The sequence below is a fragment of the Gopherus evgoodei genome, chromosome 9 (genome assembly GCF_007399415.2).
Source record: "Gopherus evgoodei ecotype Sinaloan lineage chromosome 9, rGopEvg1_v1.p, whole genome shotgun sequence".
NCBI classification, from domain to species: Eukaryota; Metazoa; Chordata; order Testudines; family Testudinidae; genus Gopherus; species Gopherus evgoodei.
This window is the reverse complement of record NC_044330.1, coordinates 26,263,077-26,283,154: the sequence shown is the minus strand read 5'-3', so window position 1 is coordinate 26,283,154 and position 20,078 is coordinate 26,263,077. Positions and strand designations below refer to the sequence as shown.

General features: G+C 40.4%; 1 protein-coding gene across 2 annotated transcripts in view; it reads left to right on the top strand.

Annotated features, from left to right (window-relative positions):
• The window catches only part of ARHGEF26 (Rho guanine nucleotide exchange factor 26), a 104,631-nt gene that overhangs the window by 74,077 nt on the left and 10,476 nt on the right, over positions 1 to 20,078 (top strand). For both annotated transcript variants that reach the window (XM_030576253.1, XM_030576252.1), the window contains exon 12: positions 5,637 to 5,846. In XM_030576253.1, the coding sequence (XP_030432113.1) occupies positions 5,637 to 5,846 (210 nt within the window). The remainder of the gene's footprint in view (positions 1 to 5,636; positions 5,847 to 20,078) is intronic.

The window sequence follows — 20,078 nt, the reverse complement described above, 5'->3', positions numbered from 1 at the left end:
CTGCTTACATTGATTTGTACAGTGGTAATGTATGATTTAGGGCACGGTGTCCTGCCACTGCTTAGAGGAACCTTATCTAGAAGATATCAGTTTTTTTATTTAATTATATTAAAATAATTGGCATAGTCCTACAACAAAACACTCACTTAATTCACTGAGACTTTGGACAGAGAATAAGTATTTTTAAATATTTTGACTTTACAGTAAGATTTTGTGCAGTTCAACACCTTCTGAACCTTGACAGCATCTAAATTGGATGTTTTGGTTGAGTTCAAAAAGCAGAAAGAAAGAAAACAGAGCTGTTAGTCAATGACATATTACAGGTGGCTTTCCAGAATTTGAAATTAATCTTAAACTACCTCTCTTTTATTCTGCTGAGCAGAGAAGTTACTTTAAAAAAAATTAATCTGAAAAATAAAAAGGGGGGGGGATCTCTAGCATATACCATATGTTCTGGTTTGACTAGGTGCTGATTTTATTTTGCATGGTTGTACAATAATATGATTGATAGTGTGCGACGTAAAATCTTATAGCTTGGGGATGTACTCTGTCAGTTTTGTGTGATTTACTGCTTAGAGAAGAAAGCTTGAAAGAACTACGTGGAAATAAGCAGATCAACGTTACTGTCTTCTCAAAAGATGAACATAGATATTAAATAATCCAAAATGGGATGTTGATTGAGTTGCTGTTTAATCTTTTTAGTGCTAAATAGTTACATGATTTATGTCAGGGCTTGTATCCAATATTTTCAGGCAATGAATGACTTCAGTCTGCCATCTTCTATTGGACGGTGCACATGCTTGTGAATTGATGTATATCTGCCAGCATGAGTAGGGGCAAAACACACTATTTGGAGGTACCAGAACGTAATGCAAACAGACCTTTGTTCAATCCCTAAATCTTAGAAATTTGTTCTCACAAAGTTATAAAATCAGTGTTTGGAGATTGTGCAGAACAAAAGTAAAAATGTGTGTAAACAATCACAGTGAGTGAATAAGAAGAATATTCATAGTTACATAAATTATGCTGGCAGGGACTACTAATTCACGAATTTCAGTCATGAACTATTCGCTATATAGAGCAGAAAAGAATGGCCCAAGTGCTTCACAGGGCACTAAAGCATCAGGAATGGCTCATGCTTTGAGACAGAGTGGACTTTTGCTCCTTATTCCATTGTAGCAAATATTCTGAAGTCGATTAAAAATGCATTTCTCCATATGCATGTAGATTCATTTACTATTATACTGTTGAGTTGATAAGGATTTATGGCCATTCTTATGAAATAAAATAGGTAAAATTCATCTTAAAAGGTGTTGAGTTTTCTGTATATTTCCACCTATTATCCTGAGTCAGTTTGTTTTACAGACTTCAGCTATTAACAGAAGTGGATAGTAGTATCTCTTTACTGCAGGCAATAAGGAAAAACCTACAGAATAGACTGTACCTCAGTGGAGCCGTGCAACTCATATTGTACCCCACAGGCCATAAGTGAAGTCATGACTTGACTAAGCTGTAGTGTGGATTTTGACTTACTGGAGAGAGAGAGAGAGAGAGAGAGTCTCTGAAAAAGTGATGGTTCCGTTGGATTTTCTGTCTAAGGAGAGTTGAATAAAGCAATCATTCTGAAATTAAACAGAACAGTTGCTATGAAACCTAAAATTATTATTGGCTTCTATTCATATCTTATTGCTAGATGGTTAGTATCTAATTGGTTCACATATTGGTAACTGGTTAATTCGTGGATTAGTAGTCCATACCAGGATAGTTAGTATAACTATAAATACTACTGGTTTGAACTAAAAGGAGAATTTCTTCCTGCACAATCAGAAACAATTAAGAAATATATTGACCGTAGGATCATTTTTTTTCTGTGCTGCTGTACAGAAGATTACCAGACTTGGGATTTTTCTTTGTTTCATCAAGCCCTTGGGGGACAATAAATCTGAAAAATGACCCTGCCTGGTTTTAGTAGTGGGGGCCTTGTCACAGTTTACAATCCAGAGTAGGCTTACTGAAACTGATAGAGCTAGGTGGTTATCAGCTGCCTTTAAAAAAGTAACTCATCTTGATGAACAGCTGGTGAATTTACAATCGCATTTAAGACAATTACAGGAAATACACTCAACGTTATCCAGTGCAAGGAAAAAAGGCTTTCAGTTTGTGTTTTTTCTAGCTGAGCAATTCTGTTTCCAAAGTAAGTGGTGCATATTCTTTCGAATGCTCCTTAAATCATGTTTTGGTAGCTGAATGCAGGTAAACAGTTTAAAGAACTGGAAATATCATTAAGATGAACTTCTCCTTGAAAGGCTTTTCTAGCATTTCTTTACATTAATTGGACATGAATGAGTAAGTTGGCTAAAACAACAAATATAAAAGAAACCTGCTTGGATTCACAATGTGGAGTGCTTAGGCATGTTTCTGAAGATGTCTGGAGATTCGACAGTTCAGGCACCTGTTGTCAGATAAATGTTAATGGATTGGAGGCTGGGAGGGGTTGAAGTAACTGTTTACTGACAGCATACAGAAACCTCAAGTAACAAGTTGACCTGACCAGGCATTCTCTTACACAACAGCTGAAGACACGGCAGAGAGAGATTCTTGATTAGCTAGAGTAGTTAGATTGAGGAAGATGAATGACTAAATTGTTTAAGGAGAAGGAGTGTAAGTTTTTAAGTCTTGGTGCTTGGGTAACAGATTTTTTTTAAATTGTATTTCTTCATGGCATCCATTTTTTTTCCATTGTAGTAACCCTAAACAAAAGTAAATCAGAAATTTTTAATATATATAAAAATGCTATTGCATGTCCAAATAATCCTGGAATATGATTCAGAGTAGTACTTCAGATGCTAATGGTGCTTCATTTTATTTGCTTCCTTGGTTTGTAATGAACAGCTTGTGCGTGTGTGTGTGCGTGCGCGCACGCTTCACCACCCACTACTATATGGAATGCCGCATCTTCTCATGTGTGTTTTCCCCTCTACACCTCCCACCCCCCACCATCTGAACTAGTGCACCCTATCCTTACCTGACCTGAGAAGAGATCCTGAGTTCTTCTGTTTCCAAATGTCTATTGCCCAATGTGTTTGGTTAGCCAACAGCTGTGGTGTATTTATTTGTAGGCAGCCATAGCTTATTAGTTCTTTTGCCCAGAATCCACTGATTATTTTTGTCAGGAATGTGCTTAGCAGTGTAAAGAGTGTTTGTCAGTTAACAGCTGCTTTCAGAGCCTGCAGGGAGGTACATGCATTGTACTGTTTTGAGTATCACTTAAAAAAAAAAAAAAGAAAAAGGAAAAAAAAAAGATATAATTCAGACGACACATCCTTGCCCACCCTCTTCCCCAAAGCAACCCCATAATAAGCATTGTAAGATGAAGTGGAGCTTTTGAGCTCTACCTCTTGTCAGTATGTCTTTGAATACTTTTAATGCAGTTATCGAGCACACACAGTGGTCTTGTTTTTTGTATTCACTAGAATAAATAGTATGTTTTTATTTATCTCATACTGGAAAAGAGATCATGTGTCTAAAAGATATGCATTACTATACTATATTTCAGCAAGACTAGTACGAGGTGAGAAGAATAGGTGACAGCAGTCATCAACCATTTGCTAGAAGCCATAATGGCATTAATGGACATATACCAAGTTTTGAAACATTGTAAAAATAGATTGTGGTCCAGCTCCTGTACATGCTGTGACAAGATGGTCAATGTTAGTATGGTGGGTCCTGTGCTTTTCTTGGCAGAGGCTAGGATGCTACCCCTTGCCCCTGCTCTTGGGGCACCAAGGGCACAGCTAGTGGCCCGGGGAGTTGAAGCATGGGAGGGGTCTGGGTTTGCTCCTCACTCTGAGCCCCAGCGCCTCTCAACCCCCGTGGATTCTTACCCTCTTTCCCCTTGGGTGGGTACCTTTTGCTCCTTAGATACTGGGGAAGGGAGTCTCCCTCTCCTGCTGGGGCATAGTCTCCCTTACTTCAGTTCTCTGATCTTTTAGGTCTTATAGCACACCTCCAAGCTCCAGTCCTCTCTCTCCCCGCCCCCCAACTGCCTGAAGCTGAAGCAGGGGGGTTTATTAGGTTCCTGACAGGGCCTTAATTGACTGCAGGTGCTCCAATTAACCTGTACCCACTCTCCCTAGTCTCTAGGGAACCCTGCATTGAGCTTATATATTTCCCCTCTATCACTGCTCCCTGGCCCTCCTGTATCACAATGCAGATTAACAAGAAACTTAACAAAAAAGCATTATTTCCCACCTCCTTTTTAAATACAGGTTTATTATATTGCACAATCCATTATAAATGTAGGAGTTTGTACTTTTGGAAAATGGAAGTGGGGAAAGTATATTCTGTTTAATGGGTTCAGTGGCATTTCTCTATTTGTTTTTGTAATGTGATAACTTTTGAATGCTGCATCTAATCAAGTCCAAAATTTCAGGGAATATCCTAGGAATCATTGAGCAGAACCCTATTTTAGTGAAAATATGAAGAAGAAAAAAAACAACCGAATGAGAGTAATGAAGGGAACACAGTACCCTGGGCGTCTGGTTAGCACACACAGAGCTTCAGCCACCTTTGTAATTGTCTGTAGATCAAAGATGGCAACAATTAACATCTTCCGGCATAACACCCTCCAGCTCAGCTTAGCTTTACTCAGCCTCCTAATACAGTTAAAATAAAATTGACACTCTGAATGACTTATCTGTGAGCCAGAAAGGGGGAGAGGAAAAAAACGATGGGGGAAGAAGGGAATGGGGATACTCAGAGAGCCCCTGGCATGGTTGGGGGAGAATGGAGGATACAGCCATGGGAGAAATGGGGGGTGAACACAGAAACAAAAGGTCTGGCAGTGGGAGAGAATGGAGAGCGCTGCTGTTGGGGGCCTGGGGTGCATGCTGAGTAGGCAGGGGAAAGAAAATGGGAAGGGGGAGGGCATGCAGAACCCCTGGTAGTGGAACAATGGGGGACCCTAGTGTGGTGGGAAAGAGGGCTGTGAAGGGGCACCCAGAGGTCCGCAATGGTGAGAAGCATGAGGGACAATTGTATGGGCGATGGCGGGGACAGAGAGCCCCTGGTGTGGGGGAAGGGGAGGTGCACAGGGTCCCTGGCGTGAGGGTGGAAGTTGCCAGGAGTCCCTGAAATAGAAGTAGATGGTAGGGTGGCAAACAGAGAGCTTGGGGAGAGGGGTATGCAAAGAGCCCCTGGTGTGTGTAGTGTGCTCAGCCTACAGAAGCAACAAAGTGTGCAACTTCTAGTAAAGCATATTGTAAAACGAAGAATTGCTTTTGGATGTCAGGTATTGCTTAGGAATTACAGAAGGTAAACCAGAAGACATTATTCTCCATTTGCTATGGAGTAAGCTAAGCTTACATCACCCAAGGAGTATCAAAGCTGTGTAAACTGTATTGCTCACTGAAATGCCTTAAAGCGCAAAGATTAATTTCTTTTGCATCTTTGACAAGCAGATCCTTTGTAAATTTTTGGGGAAAAAATGTTGCTAAAGGGCTGAAAGTGTTAGAATAATTATGTGCCGTGGAAAAGCTTGGGAAATGGGTGCTACTCCTGAATTTGCTTCTGGACACATTTAGTGGAGAATTGTTTACTCTGAGCAAAAGTGTTAGGTTTTTTTCCTTGTTTTGCAGTGAGGAGAGCTACAATGTCACAGATTATTCCTTGAGGGACCAGCTGTTGGTTGAACAATGTGACAGTGAGGAGCTGAATTCCTCACCCGTAAAGAATAGTTCCACTATGCTGTACTCTCGGCAGAGCTCTACAAGTCACCTCTTCAGATTAACTGTCCTTAGCAACCACGCAGGAGAGAAGGTGGAGATGCTACTGGGGACTGAGACTCAGTAAGTAGATAACTAAAAACTTCTCCAACTCTCCTTCCCTCTCCTCCCATTTGAGGCATGTTTCTTTTAGCTAGGGTGCTGGAGCATAGAGTCCTTTCATTCTACTCTGTTGTTTGTTCAGCAAGTCTGAAAAACAGCATCTTGATAACAGGCCTCAACTGTAGTGGTCAAAGTAACAAAACAAAATAGAACTGCTACCAAACCCAGATATCTCAGGACAGTGTAAGCCATTACACTTCCTGCACTGGACAGTAGGGCTGGGCCAGAAGCTGTTTTCCCATCCTGTGACAAATGTTGTGATTTCAAAAAATTTCCCATTCTACATTGAGGTTTTTTTGTGAAAAAAACAGAGGCTGAGAGAGACTAACACCAGAATAGCCAATAGTCTGAATCAGGCAGAGCAGGAACTTTAACCTGCTTTTCTCACATCCTAGGTGAGTGCCCTAACCACTGGGCTATCAACTATTATAGGATGCAGCTGTTGCTGTCTGACTCTGATGAAACTGACCCTTTCCCACCAAAAATTCTGGTTTCATTGAAACAGCATTTTCAATTCCAGACCCAGATTCTACTGGACAATGTACTGGTCAAATATAATAACTTAGCCTGTTCATCTTACAATAGAAGTAAGCTGCATATTATTGACTCATATAAGATTTTAAAAGTATGTACAGTATGTGATTTGCTTGTGGTTTTTAAGTGTTGCATTCACTATTTATTATAATTTTATAATGTGTTGGAGCAAAATGGCACAGAAACAAAGAATATGCAAAATTCAACCCGTAACAGTTAAGGGAGCCATTATAATGGCACTTGAATTTGCCTCCTGGGAAAATTTGTATATTTCTCTCATATGTATCAAATGAATTCCATTCCAGGTTCTGTACATGTAGGTTTTTTTTATCTTTTTCAAATCAGAATATCTGTTCTTTGAACTGCTTAAGCTCATATAATTGCATCTCACTAGTCAGATCGGTAACTTGACTGGAGCCATGGTAAACTTAGAACAAGACAAAGAAACTATATGAATGCTCCTGGGCTCTGAATGTGTATGCAAATTTATTAATTATGTAATGTTAACCCATCTCAAGATACAGCCCATATTTAAAGAGCAATAAGAAATGTTAGCCTAAGATATTACATGACATCTGTACATTACATAAATCTGTGGAGTGCATTAGAGACAATTTCTGCACCAGCGGAAGAGAACTTTGTTGCAAACTTCTCCATACTTGAGATAATGGTAATATGTAGCTATCTGCAGGTTTGCACTAGCATAATTCATTGCAGGCGGTTAGGTTCTGTGGAGATCTGTGACTAGAGTATAGGATGACTACTTTCAGTGGTATGGTTTAGCAGCTGGAAAGGTATGTGATTAGGGCTATATGCCTCTGGTATGCGTATGTTTGAAGGGTTTGGCAACTGGGAAAAGGGAACTGACTTATGGCAGGACCTTTCTTTGGACAATACGCACTCCTTTCCATTGCCCTCTTTCCTCCTCCTTCGCCACAAACTTTTCCCCAGCATCTACACACAAACCAGCTGCGGCCTTCAATGTACTCTAAGCCCAGCTGACACTCTGCTCAATAACAGTGGATCATTCTGATAGCCAAATTACCTCTAAATTGCACCAAATCTTTCTAATCCAGAAGTGTCCCAGCTCTGAACACCCCAGTGTGCTGTTATACATACTCGGTTCAATTGGCCAACTATTGGGTACTGCACTGAAGCCCAGGAAGGCAACTGCTGTTCTGTACTTGCAGCTCAGGAGGCTATATTTGAAAATATGGCTGTGGGTATATCAGCTGGGCCGCAATGTACTCTGTGTGTACTGGATCCAAATTCTATGGCAAGCACTCTTCAGTTCCACAGGAAAGTTAATTGAGCTTAATTTGTTGATTTCCCTCCCTCCCTCCCCCCAATCATATGCTGTTGAGTCCTCTTTGGAAGTGCAATAACATCTATGGAACCCCTGTAAAAGAGGGAGAGTTATTCCCAATAAGGCTAGATGCCTAGGGTCCCTGTGGGGACAGTATCCACATGTGTAAGCTGGTTAAAGCTCTCTGAGAGCAGGCTTCTTGCCATTTTCACTTCAAGTGGGGGAGCAGGGTCTTGGGAGTGAAGCCACAGGGGGACTCTCTATCATAGTGTGCCACGGGTCCCAGATTGCCTTAATCAGCCTTGCATGCTTCACAATTGGTCCCTGACTGTCTCCACTCTCCCTCTGCAGCCCTGTTCAGATCTCCCAGTCACGTTTCGCATCTCTGCTGAGAGTGAGCCGTGCTCGGCACCCACAGCTCAGTCCAAGACTATCACCCGCACCAGAGTGCACTCTTTTAAAAATAGGCAAGGGCAGTTCTGACAAGCCGGGAGAATTGTTGTCCTGCTTTCTGTTTCCTTCTGTGGGCCACAGGGCAGGAGAATTGGCAACTTATGCACTTCCCCTTGTGGTGAGAGCAGCACAGAAAGAGGAAGCTGCAGACAGATCCCAGCAGGGCAGAAAGAACAAAATGTCAGGTGCCTGGCTGCATCCAAAGGATAGATTTAATGGCCAGAACATGGAATTCTGCAGGTGTTAAATTCAGTGAACAAGGAATTGTAGAGTGCATAAGGCCCTGTGTATATAAGTCACTGCATCTGGCAGCTTTACCAAAGCAGAAACTTTCAGAATGGTCACCGAAGGCTCAGGTGAAATACCACTTAGAAAAAGTTTTCATGAGAATTCAAAGCAAGAAGTGTTTTCCTTATTTTCAGTCCTGCAGCTTTCAGCATCACCCTTAAACAGATAATTTTCCACTGTCTGCAGCCGTAAGTCCTTATAAATGGTGCCAAAATGTATATACTGTATTAAATGGAGATTAACTAAATCTGGCTAGGTGATGGTGGCCATTGTGCGTGCAAACAATTTTTATGCAGGGTATTTGGCCTCTTAAAACTAATTTTTACTGCCTCTTCCTCAATATCACAATCCGGATTTACCTGATTTTATCAGTCTTTGAACAGTTGTCATTTCTCCGGCTGAGAACATAGATCAGACTTGCTCAAGAGCGATTGAGGACAGAGAGGTTTGTTTGTTACTCCTCCTCTTAGGGGAATGCTAAGGTTGAACATTAAGGGAAAACACTAAAGAGAGGTAATAATAGTTCTGTGTCTTCCTCTGGATAAATGCAGCACCTCACTGTCTCTTCTTTCAGAAGCATGAAAGAGTCAAATAAATATTGAAACAGAAAATACCACTATGTTTTAAATCATGGGTCATGCATTCTTCTAGTGATGACAGCCCAGCAGTTAAGTGTAGGAAGTTACTTTATGTCAAACTCATTGTTCAAAAGTTGTAAGTGATTTTTGCCAAACCTCTCTGGCCACAAAAGAGGATCTAACAGTGAAATTAATTTTAAACTAGCATACGTCAAACCCAGCCCACTGTTGCTGATATAGACTGTGGTGAGTTGGCCTCTCAGTCAGTGAATTTAGCAAATAAAAAAAGACTTGCATATCTTAGCAGTAAAGTCATTCTGAGGATACAAATGTTGGCTGTTGGATGAAATATTTATCTAAGGCAGGGGGTCTCCAACTGGGGGTTGTGACCCCTCAGAGGGTTTTGAGTTTATTACGTGGGGGTCATGAGCTCTCACCCTCCACCTCCAAGCCCCTGTTTTGCCTCCAGCCTTTATAAAAGGTTAAATATAAACAAATGTTTTTAATTTGTAAGAGGGGGTTGCACTGAGAGGCTTGTTGTGTGAAAAGGGTCACCAGGACAAAAGTTTGAGAACCATTGATCTAAGGGCTTGTGTACATGAACATTTTTTTGCCACAGGCTGAGTTGTGAATCTACTCTGCACTAGCCTGCCATGCACTAACTCTCCATGTGGACCCTACGAATGTGCACTAACAATTTGCTATACATCCAAACTAGGCAGAGTTTGTCTTATATAATCCTGTCATGAAAGGATTGAGTAATTCTGTGTCCCTGCATTTTATGACTAAACCATACAGCATACTCATTGCACCGCGTGTGTGTAAACAAACGCCTCTTTGTGGATGTTTATTCACTAGTTATACTTCAGTTTCGTGAACAGCCTTAATAATGCATGTGATCGTATTTGTTGTGTTGATTCTGAAATATATTAGAGGTGTGCTAAGTCCTTGAAGCCAAGCCTGAGCCTCCCAATAGTTCATGTAGGTGTTCTGATGTCTCACATGAGGAAGTGTTTCAGGAAGGAGCTGTGTTAGTTCATGAGCCATAAACTCAGAATAAACAGAGCTTTTTTAACAGCTTGTTGTCCATGGATATAGATTTTAAGAGAATAAATACATGACAAATAATAGTAATTTTTTGTAGCTGATTTCCAGCCCAGACTAAAACTTTACCTAGTGCAGGGAAAACACATTCAGTCTGAAGAGTCAGGGATGCCGAGGTGGATTAGGGGTTTGTGGGACCCTGGGCCAGAGCAAGTGGAGGCCCCTCCCCACCCCTGCTCGTGCTTGGGAAATGGGGTTGGGAAACGGGGGCTTCCCCTGCTCCCTGGCAGGAATGCTAGGTGGTGGAGCGGGGCAAGCCCCGCTCCCTAACCACATGCCCTGGCAAGAGTGCCAGGTGGAGCTGGGCAAGCCCCTGTGCTCCGATCCCGATCCCTGGCAGGAGGGGGTGCCCCAGCTGGCATGGGCCCTGGAGGGATGTAACACCATCAGTGATGCAGTGGTTACTTGCTCTTAACTCCTCCTTCAGTGGTCTTGTGTGCTAGGGGGACAAGGGATATTGAGTGAATGAGGTAGAATCCTGGGTACTGAAAAATCTGGAGCATCTGTTGTGAGGTACCACAGTGTTTGTATGAATCCTGGTGCCAAGAAATCAGAATGCTGGGCCATGAAGATTATCGACTCTCCAGTCACTGAAACAATGGCATAGCTCTAGTTATTAAGACAGGTACTCAATACCATTACTAGCAGAAGTTACTTCGGGCTCTGATGCAATAAAATAGCAGGAATAGAGTTAGAAGAAGAGAAGAAATGCCATAATCAAAACTTATTTGCATATCAAACTAGTATGTTCTGAAATAGAACCTGGTCAGAAATGGAGCATTCTGATTTGATGTCAGTAATTGTATACCCATATGAAGAGCCCCCACTGAATAGTTAAATATGGCTTTGCAATCTGTGTTATATAAGCAGCAAAAAATATTCCAGGCAGTACGTCTTATGTTGGAGGGAAGGGTGTGGTACGATATGGGTATGTCTTTCTGGCAGCTGGGAGTGAGCCAGTCCAGGTAGACAGACTCGTGCTAGCAAGGCTCAAGTTAGCACACTAATAATAGCCATGTGGATGTTGCAGTTGGGGCTAGAGCTAGCATGAGTCTATCTACCCTTGCTGGGAGGCTTGCTCCCAGTCCCAGTGTAGACATAGCTGTTTGTCTTGCATGGTTTAAGGAGTGAGATGGGAAGCCGAGGTGTACAGTAACTCCAGGAATGCACTGGTTATCATGCCTCAAGGCCTAAAACAATTGCCTGAGATGATCGAACAGTTTGGCAGCAACTGTGCTTGCTTCTAAAATGGAGAAGAATAACTGGGGGTGGGGGACTTATGCAGGTCTTTGTATTGTGCTTTTCCTGCCAGGAGACTCTGAGGGATTGACTAGAAGTGTTTCTCAACCTTCTTGGTACTAGGGACAGGCTTGCTGCCTTCCTAAACTGTGTCAGGAAGATCTCAGGGACCAGCTGTTGAGTAACACTGAATTAGGGCATTTATAAATGGAAAACTCATTTGGTATTTCCCAGACACAAGGGAATTTCCAGTCAGAGGGCCAGATCCTTAGCTTATGTAAGTCAGTGTAACTCCATTGAAACCTATGGAGCCATGCTGATTTACACAACTGAGGATTTGAACCATAATGTTTGCAAACTTCAAATATTTATTTGACTTAATTTATTGGCTAATTACTTGTGACTTCTTCATTGAGAAATGTAAACAGATGCTTTTCAACATACAGTACAATAGGGAAAATCTAGATTTTCTGTTTTTGTTCAGATTGTGTTCACAGGGGAGAGAAATTTCAAAGTTCATATATACTCAGTTGTCATATCCATCTATCTGTCTGCAGTATCTGCCCTGGACGCTTGTGGTCATTAAAAATATCCTACCACTTTTTGAAGCAGTAAGTGTATTAGCCCTGGTCAAATTCCACCTTGAGTAATTTTTCTACTTAAAATCACCTTTCATTGGAATATTTTCTATTCTCACTTCCTGTCCTTGGCATTATCTACTATTGATGATTGCTGTTAAATGATTGCTCTCTTTCACAAATGGTTTGTTTCAACTGTGTCACTGTAATACAGTGGTAGGCAAAGTCACTTGTACATGTATCTAGTTTTCAACCCAGTTTGGGGTGCTCATAGATTAAAGTTGATACTTAAATATAAAATGACTATCAAGCTTTGTTATCTTGTGAATGTTTTATTTATTTTTTGTTATGACATAACAGAATTGATTAAAATTGTAAATGTAAAAGCACTTCATGTAGTTTTACATGCATTTTGGAAAGTTACAATTAATACAGTTCCTCCCAGTTATTAGTTGTACATATTGCAGGTTGCAGTACGGGGCACATATGTGCCTGCATTAGGGTCCTGATCCAAAGCCCATTGAAGTCAAAGGCAGCCAAGGTCTACTCTCTCCAAGAGGAATATGCAAGACAAAAAAACCCACCTGAACAACCTTTTTGTGTGTATTCATCAAGATGAAACGCGAATGCTTGCAGCTGACATTGACAACAGAAATTACAACACAATATATTCTTCAAAGTAGACTAATGAAACTGAGCTATTTTTCAGCTGGGATAAGTCCACTGAATGCTAAGAATTATTAGTTGTTTGCAGTGTTGTGGCCATGTTGGTCCCAGGATATGACAGACACAGGGTAGGTGAGGGAATATTTTTATTGAACCAACTTCTGTTGGTGAATGACACAAGTTTTCAAGCTACACACACAGCACTGAAGAAGAGCTCTGTGGAGCTTGACGGCTTGTCTCTTTCACGAGCAGAAGTTGGTCCAATAAAAAAATATTACCTCATCCACCTGGTGTGTGTCAAGAATTATCAGCATGCTTGATCAACATGCAGTAAATTATTCAGATTTAATTTTGTGATTTGTCTAGGAAGAAAAGGTGTTTTTACACCCACCCTCCCCAGTAGTAATTGAAAATTCTTATAGACCATTTCCTCTCACAACAAAGGGAGACATGATGAAAGCAATCAGTAATAAGCCATCCAAGTAACCAATCCTTGAGACAATTGGATGAATGCATTTTTCTTTAACTTTCCTGCCTCCTTTCCTGCCTGTTGTTAATGATTTAATCAACAGTGGGAAGTAAATTGACAGTCTTTTTATTAGGATAATTCCTTATATCAATGAGAAAATTCAAAGCAAAAATCTGTGAGGGAAGGTTGCAGGGAAGGACACAATCATATTAATTGCCATTCACTCATACTGGTTTATCTTCACACAATTTGAGAAAAAAGCCATATAATCAGTCTAATTTGGTGTGACGTTATGAGTGTAATATAATATCTCATTGAAAGATGACAGGGCCAGAAAGAGTTAATTAACTCACAGACTGACCTGACCATGGCCGAACTTTAGAGACTGGTTAGGAAGATATATAAATGAATAGAGCTTTGAAATGCAAGTCTGCATTGTTAAAGGTAGAAGGGTAGATGTTTGCTCAGGTCTTGTGATGTAAGCGAAGAAGTCTTGTCTATTACTATAGCTTTGATTCAAAAATCAAAAAAGGACTATTTAGGAAGACACTTGAGTAAGATAGTATTGTTGTCTGTATGTCTCTTTGAAGGTTGTGGTAACCTGTATCTGAACTGTTTAATGGATAAATTTACCCTGTGCTAATTGCCAGGATGTTTGGGAGAAGGAGAGTTAAGCCTATTGTTTTCTCAGGCCAAAAGGCTGCTGGAAATTGTATAAAAACCCTGGGACGCAATCCTTCATCTCAGATCTGCTTTGGGTTTCAAGAGTGGGAAACCCTAAGCCATAAGAATTGAGATTTCCAATCACTGACTGGAGTCACCCTGGTTATGGACATTGGACTATAACCTATGAACTATATCTAAAAGGACTTTTGGTAACTACAAGCTCATCTCTACTATGTATCTGAATCTCAAGAATTGAATTCAAGTCTGTATGTATATTGATCTTTTAACCAACACTCACTCTCTTTTCTTTTTTTAATAACTTTTAGCTTAGTTAATAAGAATTGGCTATAAGCATGTATTTTGGGTAAGATCTAATTTATAATTAGACCTGGGTATGTGGCTGATCCTTTGGTATTGGAAGAACCTTTTCTTTTATATGGTGAGATAAGACTTTCAGTAATCATCATCATATCTGACGTGTGTGTCTGGAGGGAGGCCTGAGGCTGGGTAGTTTAAGAGAACTGTGTTGTCTGGACTTCTGAGTAACCAGTGAGGTACTATAGAAGCTGTTCTGTGCTGGCTTGGTAAACTATGTATTGGAATATCCACCAGCATTTGGGGATTTTCTCTGCCCCATTTTGTTTGCAGTTCACCCTAATTGAGTGACCTCAACTGGCTCTCACGGGCAACATCATCACATTTGGGAACTGTATTGCAGATACTAAAAGAAGTAGTTGTGAGTTCTAATTTGCAGCTACTGACTGTTATGTTTAAAGGATTAATTAGATTGATAGGACTAATATGTTTTAAGAAGAGGCAGAGCAAATGATTATCAACTTCTGCTGTGCTGATTATTATTGTTTCTATGTACTGTGTTTCTAAGTGGTGTGCACTGTTGAATATTCCCATCCCTGCTATATTTCCCTATTTATGTTGTTTGTTATAATTTTTGTTTGATTTAGACCTTATAAAGGCATCAAAATTACAAGGATATTTGCCTTTAAGCCATTAGGTTTATATCCCGTGGGGCTGGCTCTACCATGTAGACAAAGCAAGGAGACATCTGGAGCACTAAAACAGTTGACTATTTACATTGGCAGCAGAACACAGTTATTAGGGATGTTCCCAAAGCATGTCTTCTCCGAAGTACAGAACAGAGAGAAATACATATACAAGTCTTATGTTTTCAAGTCTTTATGTTGCGGGGGAGGACTGTTCTACCACTTACGGCTTATTGCATGCTAGGAACATACGCATTTTCCAGTGTCCAGTTGTGACAAAAATGTAGATTGAGTGTTCTAATCCAAAATATAAAGTCTTGATTTGTTTCACTGTCTCTTTGAATTGGAGAATTAGCCTAGTGGCACTGAGTATTTTTAACAATTTGATTTTGTGCAGATTTAAAAAAGAAAAAGGTTTGTATGCTAATACTTCTGCACAAGGCCAGTTGGTGGCTTTTCACAGTCATGCAGTAATAATTTGGATAACCAAAGCTCTTTCAGTCATGAAAGAAGAAGAAAACAAGCACTGTAGGGAAGGGATTTAGGTCAGAAAAATTAGGTCTAAAAGTGTCAGAGAAGGAGGAGAAAGTGTAGGGTTCACTGTGTATCCCATCAAGCCAGGCCTCTACTCCTGTCACTTCACTTTCACCCTCCTGTGCACGTATTGATAGTGGGAAGAAGTGACTTCTTTTGTGAAGTCTCTTGTTCCTTGAAAGATGGCCTTAACAATTCAGTCAGAGCTGCAATTTAAATCTCCATTTGGGAGGTTCCCTCCCCACCCCCTAAATTTAAGTCATTTTGACTATTTTCAATCGAAGTCATAGCACATGAAATACAATTTTGAGTTTAAATACATGAAAATGCTACCAAAATTTTTGAGTGTTATGTCAGTACTGTGGTCTAATTGTTTTAGCTATTCTAAAGCAAACTAATCAAAGAACTGGGGTATTGCATTACAGAAAGTGACTATAATTGTAGCTGTGTCAAGGTATGGCTACATTTGGAATTTCAAAGTGCTGCCGAAGTGTGAGTGTAGTCAGAGCGGCAGCGCTGGGAGAGAGCTCTCCCAGCACTGCATGTAAACCACATCCCTTACGGGTGTAGCGTGCAGCGCAGCTGCCCTGATTACACTGACGCTTTACAGCGCTGTATCTTGCAGCGCTCAGGGGGGTGTTTTTTCACACCCCAGTTGCAGCGCTGTAAAGTGTGAGTGTAGTCAAGGCCTCAGTCACAGGATATTAGAGACACAAGGTGGTGAGGTAATTAACTCACCTACCTGGTCTCTTTCTGAAGTGACTAAAGCACATGACCAGGCACTAAGTTTTATTGCTTTTTGTTTGTTTTTCAAGGTAAGAGGTAATGTGGACTACTCTGATTCCCGTCCACTCGACAACACTGGTTTAAGTGTTGGCACTGAGGACTGGAACTCCAGAGACCTGGATTCTATTCCTGGTGTGCTGACTTAACATCTTCTTGCTTAAGTTTACCCATCTGAAGAACTGGTATGATATTTCCTTGTGCAGCTTAATATTTGTAAAGTGCTTTTACATTCTCTGATGAAGGATAGCATAAAGTGATGGTGGCTATAATTCCTAGCATATGTCCAGAGAATAAGTGCATATAGTAAACTGGAAGGGTAAATAATATGCATTTATTTGAAAGCATGGATGTCTATTCATCCAAATAGGTTGGAGCACTAATAGCTCCAGTCTCTGAGATAACCAATTCATGTTTTAAAATCTCAAAGGAAAGAATTTTTCAAAGGCAAATTAAATGTCAAGGGCCACATTTTCATACTCTCCCTAACTGCATTAATAAATATTGCAGGCACACCTGTTTGTGAAATTTCATATTTGCCTGTGCATGTTGGATAATCAAGCAACCAAAAGTGAGCAGAAAATCAGGAAAAAATGCTGGTTTTATAAAGGTTGCAATTAAAGGCCCCCTTTCAGAATGAGTCCCAAAATTGTAAATAACACTGACCACAGTGACATAAACAATTCCTCTGCATCCTTAATTCCTTCAGAACCTCTTCCCTCATTGGTGTAGTAGAATATCAGTCTTGACTGTTGGTTAATATTTTAGCATCTTAGCATTTTATAAAATTAGGTCGAGACACAGACTATAGTGTCAAGTATCAGAGGGGTAGCCGTGTTAGTACAATCAGGAGCTGTGACAAATCTCAGTCCTAATTTAAGATGTAGCAGATTAGGGATAACAAAAAAATGATAGGATGTAATTCTTGTTCTCTTGTGACTGATTTGCAGAGTATTATTTACCATAGCGCTTGGAAGATACAGGCGTAGGATACAGCATTCTGTTAAACAGTAGTTGCTGTGTTGGAAGAACTTTGCATAGCCATGGGGAAGCAGTGATAGAGGTGGTCCTTGTTCTACTGGAGCTGTTTCAGGGAGTGTTCTGCTTTAGACAACAGCAACAAGTAGTGTCTTGTTCTCTCTGGTACAAATCCCTGTGAGAGGCCATCTCTGAGATGCCATTAGCATCCAAGCTGCCCTCCACAAAAGTGAAAGATTTTATCTGTCTCTGTGGACAGTAAAGATGGGAGGGAACACATTAAAACATTAATCACACAATGCTCTGGGCCTATCTGTGCTCGGAAAGTTTTACTCTTTTAGATTTGCTTTCAAAGTTTAGAATAACCCTGAAAGAAGCTATAGATCATTAATGATTCTGTAAAGACCTCATTACTGTAATCAGAGGATGAGTCAAACTTGTTCTGGAATGACATGCTTCGTGGCAAAAAATGTGTGCTTTTTTTAGTTGTTTGGGGGAGATAGTAAAACTTTACTCTTTTACTAATTTGTGTTCTTGACAATTACAGAATTAATTTGTTATATGGCACTAGTAAAAAACAAAAATACCAATCCCACAAAGTTCGGTGAGAGGAAGAATCCAGACAGGAATCTGATAGCAGTCTATACTCTCTCTTAAGACTGGATGCTAAAAGTGGAGAAAGCAAAGAAGGAAAATATCTGCACTAAGCAGGCCAAACTGAATGGGGTAGAGATGCCTACAGGTGTAGAGAGTGCTGCATTTCTAAATGGAACGCATTGTTGTTAATTCAAGAATACACTTAATTTCTTAGCCATAGTTTGATTACGTCTGGCCATTTTGCTTGGGGCTTCAGCCCTGCAGGAGGTATTGGGTATTGGTATTGGGTAAAATGTGGGCAGGATGTAGAAATTGGTGCAGGAAATGTGATGCTTGCATTGCCAAAAAAGGGGTCCCCTAAAACTGGGAGAGCCCCTTTATAGCCATATTTTGTGGGGGCACCAATGGAACACATTGGTGCTGCTGTTCTTGGGCCCTTGTCTGAGAGAGAGGCTGGCAATCAATACTTGCTGGTAGCTATGGCTGCTTCACAAAATAGCCCAAGGCTTATCCAATAAGAAATCAAGAGGCTGTGACAATAGCTGGGGTCCTAGTGAATGAATTCATCACCAGATTTGGGATCCCAGGTGCGTTATACACAGATCAAGGGAGAAATTTTGAATCCAAGTGTTTAAGCAGGTTTGTGAGAGTCTAGGCATCCACAAAACTTGCACCTCCCCAGCGCACCCATATCTGATGTGATGGTGGAAAGGTTCAGTAGGACTATGGGAGTTAACTGACTACCTTGGAAGAACTGTACCAAATGGCCTGGGGCCAGCATACTCCATGTCTTGTGATAGTTTAGGACGCAGTTAGGTCCCAGGACTAAACCCAAAATTATCCTTAAGGACCACTTGAGAAGATATCAGGGGAACAGAATTTGAGCTTGGCTGCCCCCTGAATCTGAGAATGTAGCTGGGAAAGTTGTTAGAGGTGGATTCCCCATTCTAACAAAATGATCAGGGCCTGCCGTAGCCAGCAAATTTCCTGGAAACAATAGGCATTTTTCAGCTGCTTATTAAAAGAAATCTAGGGAGAGAAATTTGGGTGCACATAAAATTTTTGGGGATTACTAATGTAAAAACATCTTGACAGAAAAACTCTGTACATATGCAAATAGTTAACCTTGTAAAATTTTTAATATGTTAAATTATTTATTTTCATTCTGTTTGGGATTGGTTGTTGGGTATCATCATTTTAGGCCACATTGGGACTGTGGGTGAAGCTGAGGTGGTGGCGCAGCTGCTGTTATGAGCTGGATGAAACTTTGTTATGAGTTGAGCTAAAACCCCACTGAGATTGATAGGTGTGAACTCACCTTTCAATTAAGACAGCTCTAAGCATAAGTCTTCACCTAAAACAAAAATAGTGTGTGAACTGACCAGGAGTTTTTGCTGAGTATTATTTTGGGTGAGGGTCTGGGTGTAGGAAAGCAAAAGAGACAGAAATATATAGAGAGAGCACCTGAAAACAGGGCCCTGTAAGAAAGCTGAAAAGAGTGTGCTTGGTGCTGTGAGAGAAAGAAACTGTTTCTTGCTACTTGATTCCTTCTGTGTTCAGAGAGACAGAGCTTTGCGCATTCTTCGTAAATAAACAAAACTGCATCAAAGGCATAGCTGACTATTGCCAATTTCTCCTCCCAGCTGGAACATCCAGAGGGCCCCAAACTGTGACTAGCCACTTGGGTCAAAAAAGGGAAGCAATATCTATAAAGAGCCATTTGTCAGAAAATCGTAATGTGCATTATTAAAGTTAATCTCTTACACATACTTCTTGGGATAGCTGTAAGGCTCCTGCCACAGACTACAATTTTATTTAAATTAAATTGTCACTTACAATTAGAAAAAACATTACTGGCACCGGCATCTCACCTGGTCGTCACGCTGGCTTCCACACAAGACGAATCTGACTCTTGACAACTTATGTGAAAGTTCCAGAAGAGAAGCATTTCAGTTTTTGCACATTGTTCAAAATCATATTTACTCTTTGTTTTTATATTTGGAATAAGTTTAGAAACATTTTCTTGTCTAGATAGTATATGCACCAACCATTGCATGTTTTGTTCTTTCTGTGTACAACGCAATGAACTGAGAGATTAGAAGGAAGCTAACCTTTAAATTAGAGCACAGTCAATTACCGCCTGTTGTTTCTCTGACCTGCCTGAGAGGAATGATAGATGGTGCCTATTAAGAATGTCTACAACACAGTTATAAAAATGGAAAATACGAATCTGTAAACAGTATGTTTTTCATTTTTTAAAACCAGATTTAAATTAAACCAGTTCAAAGTATACTGAATATACTTTTACTAATTTTAGAGTGGTGTATTTCAGTTTAGCATAAATTTGCTTCTAATTAATTTAAGATGTATCAACATACTCTAGAATTATGTTGATTTAAGAGTGTCCACAAAGCTTTTT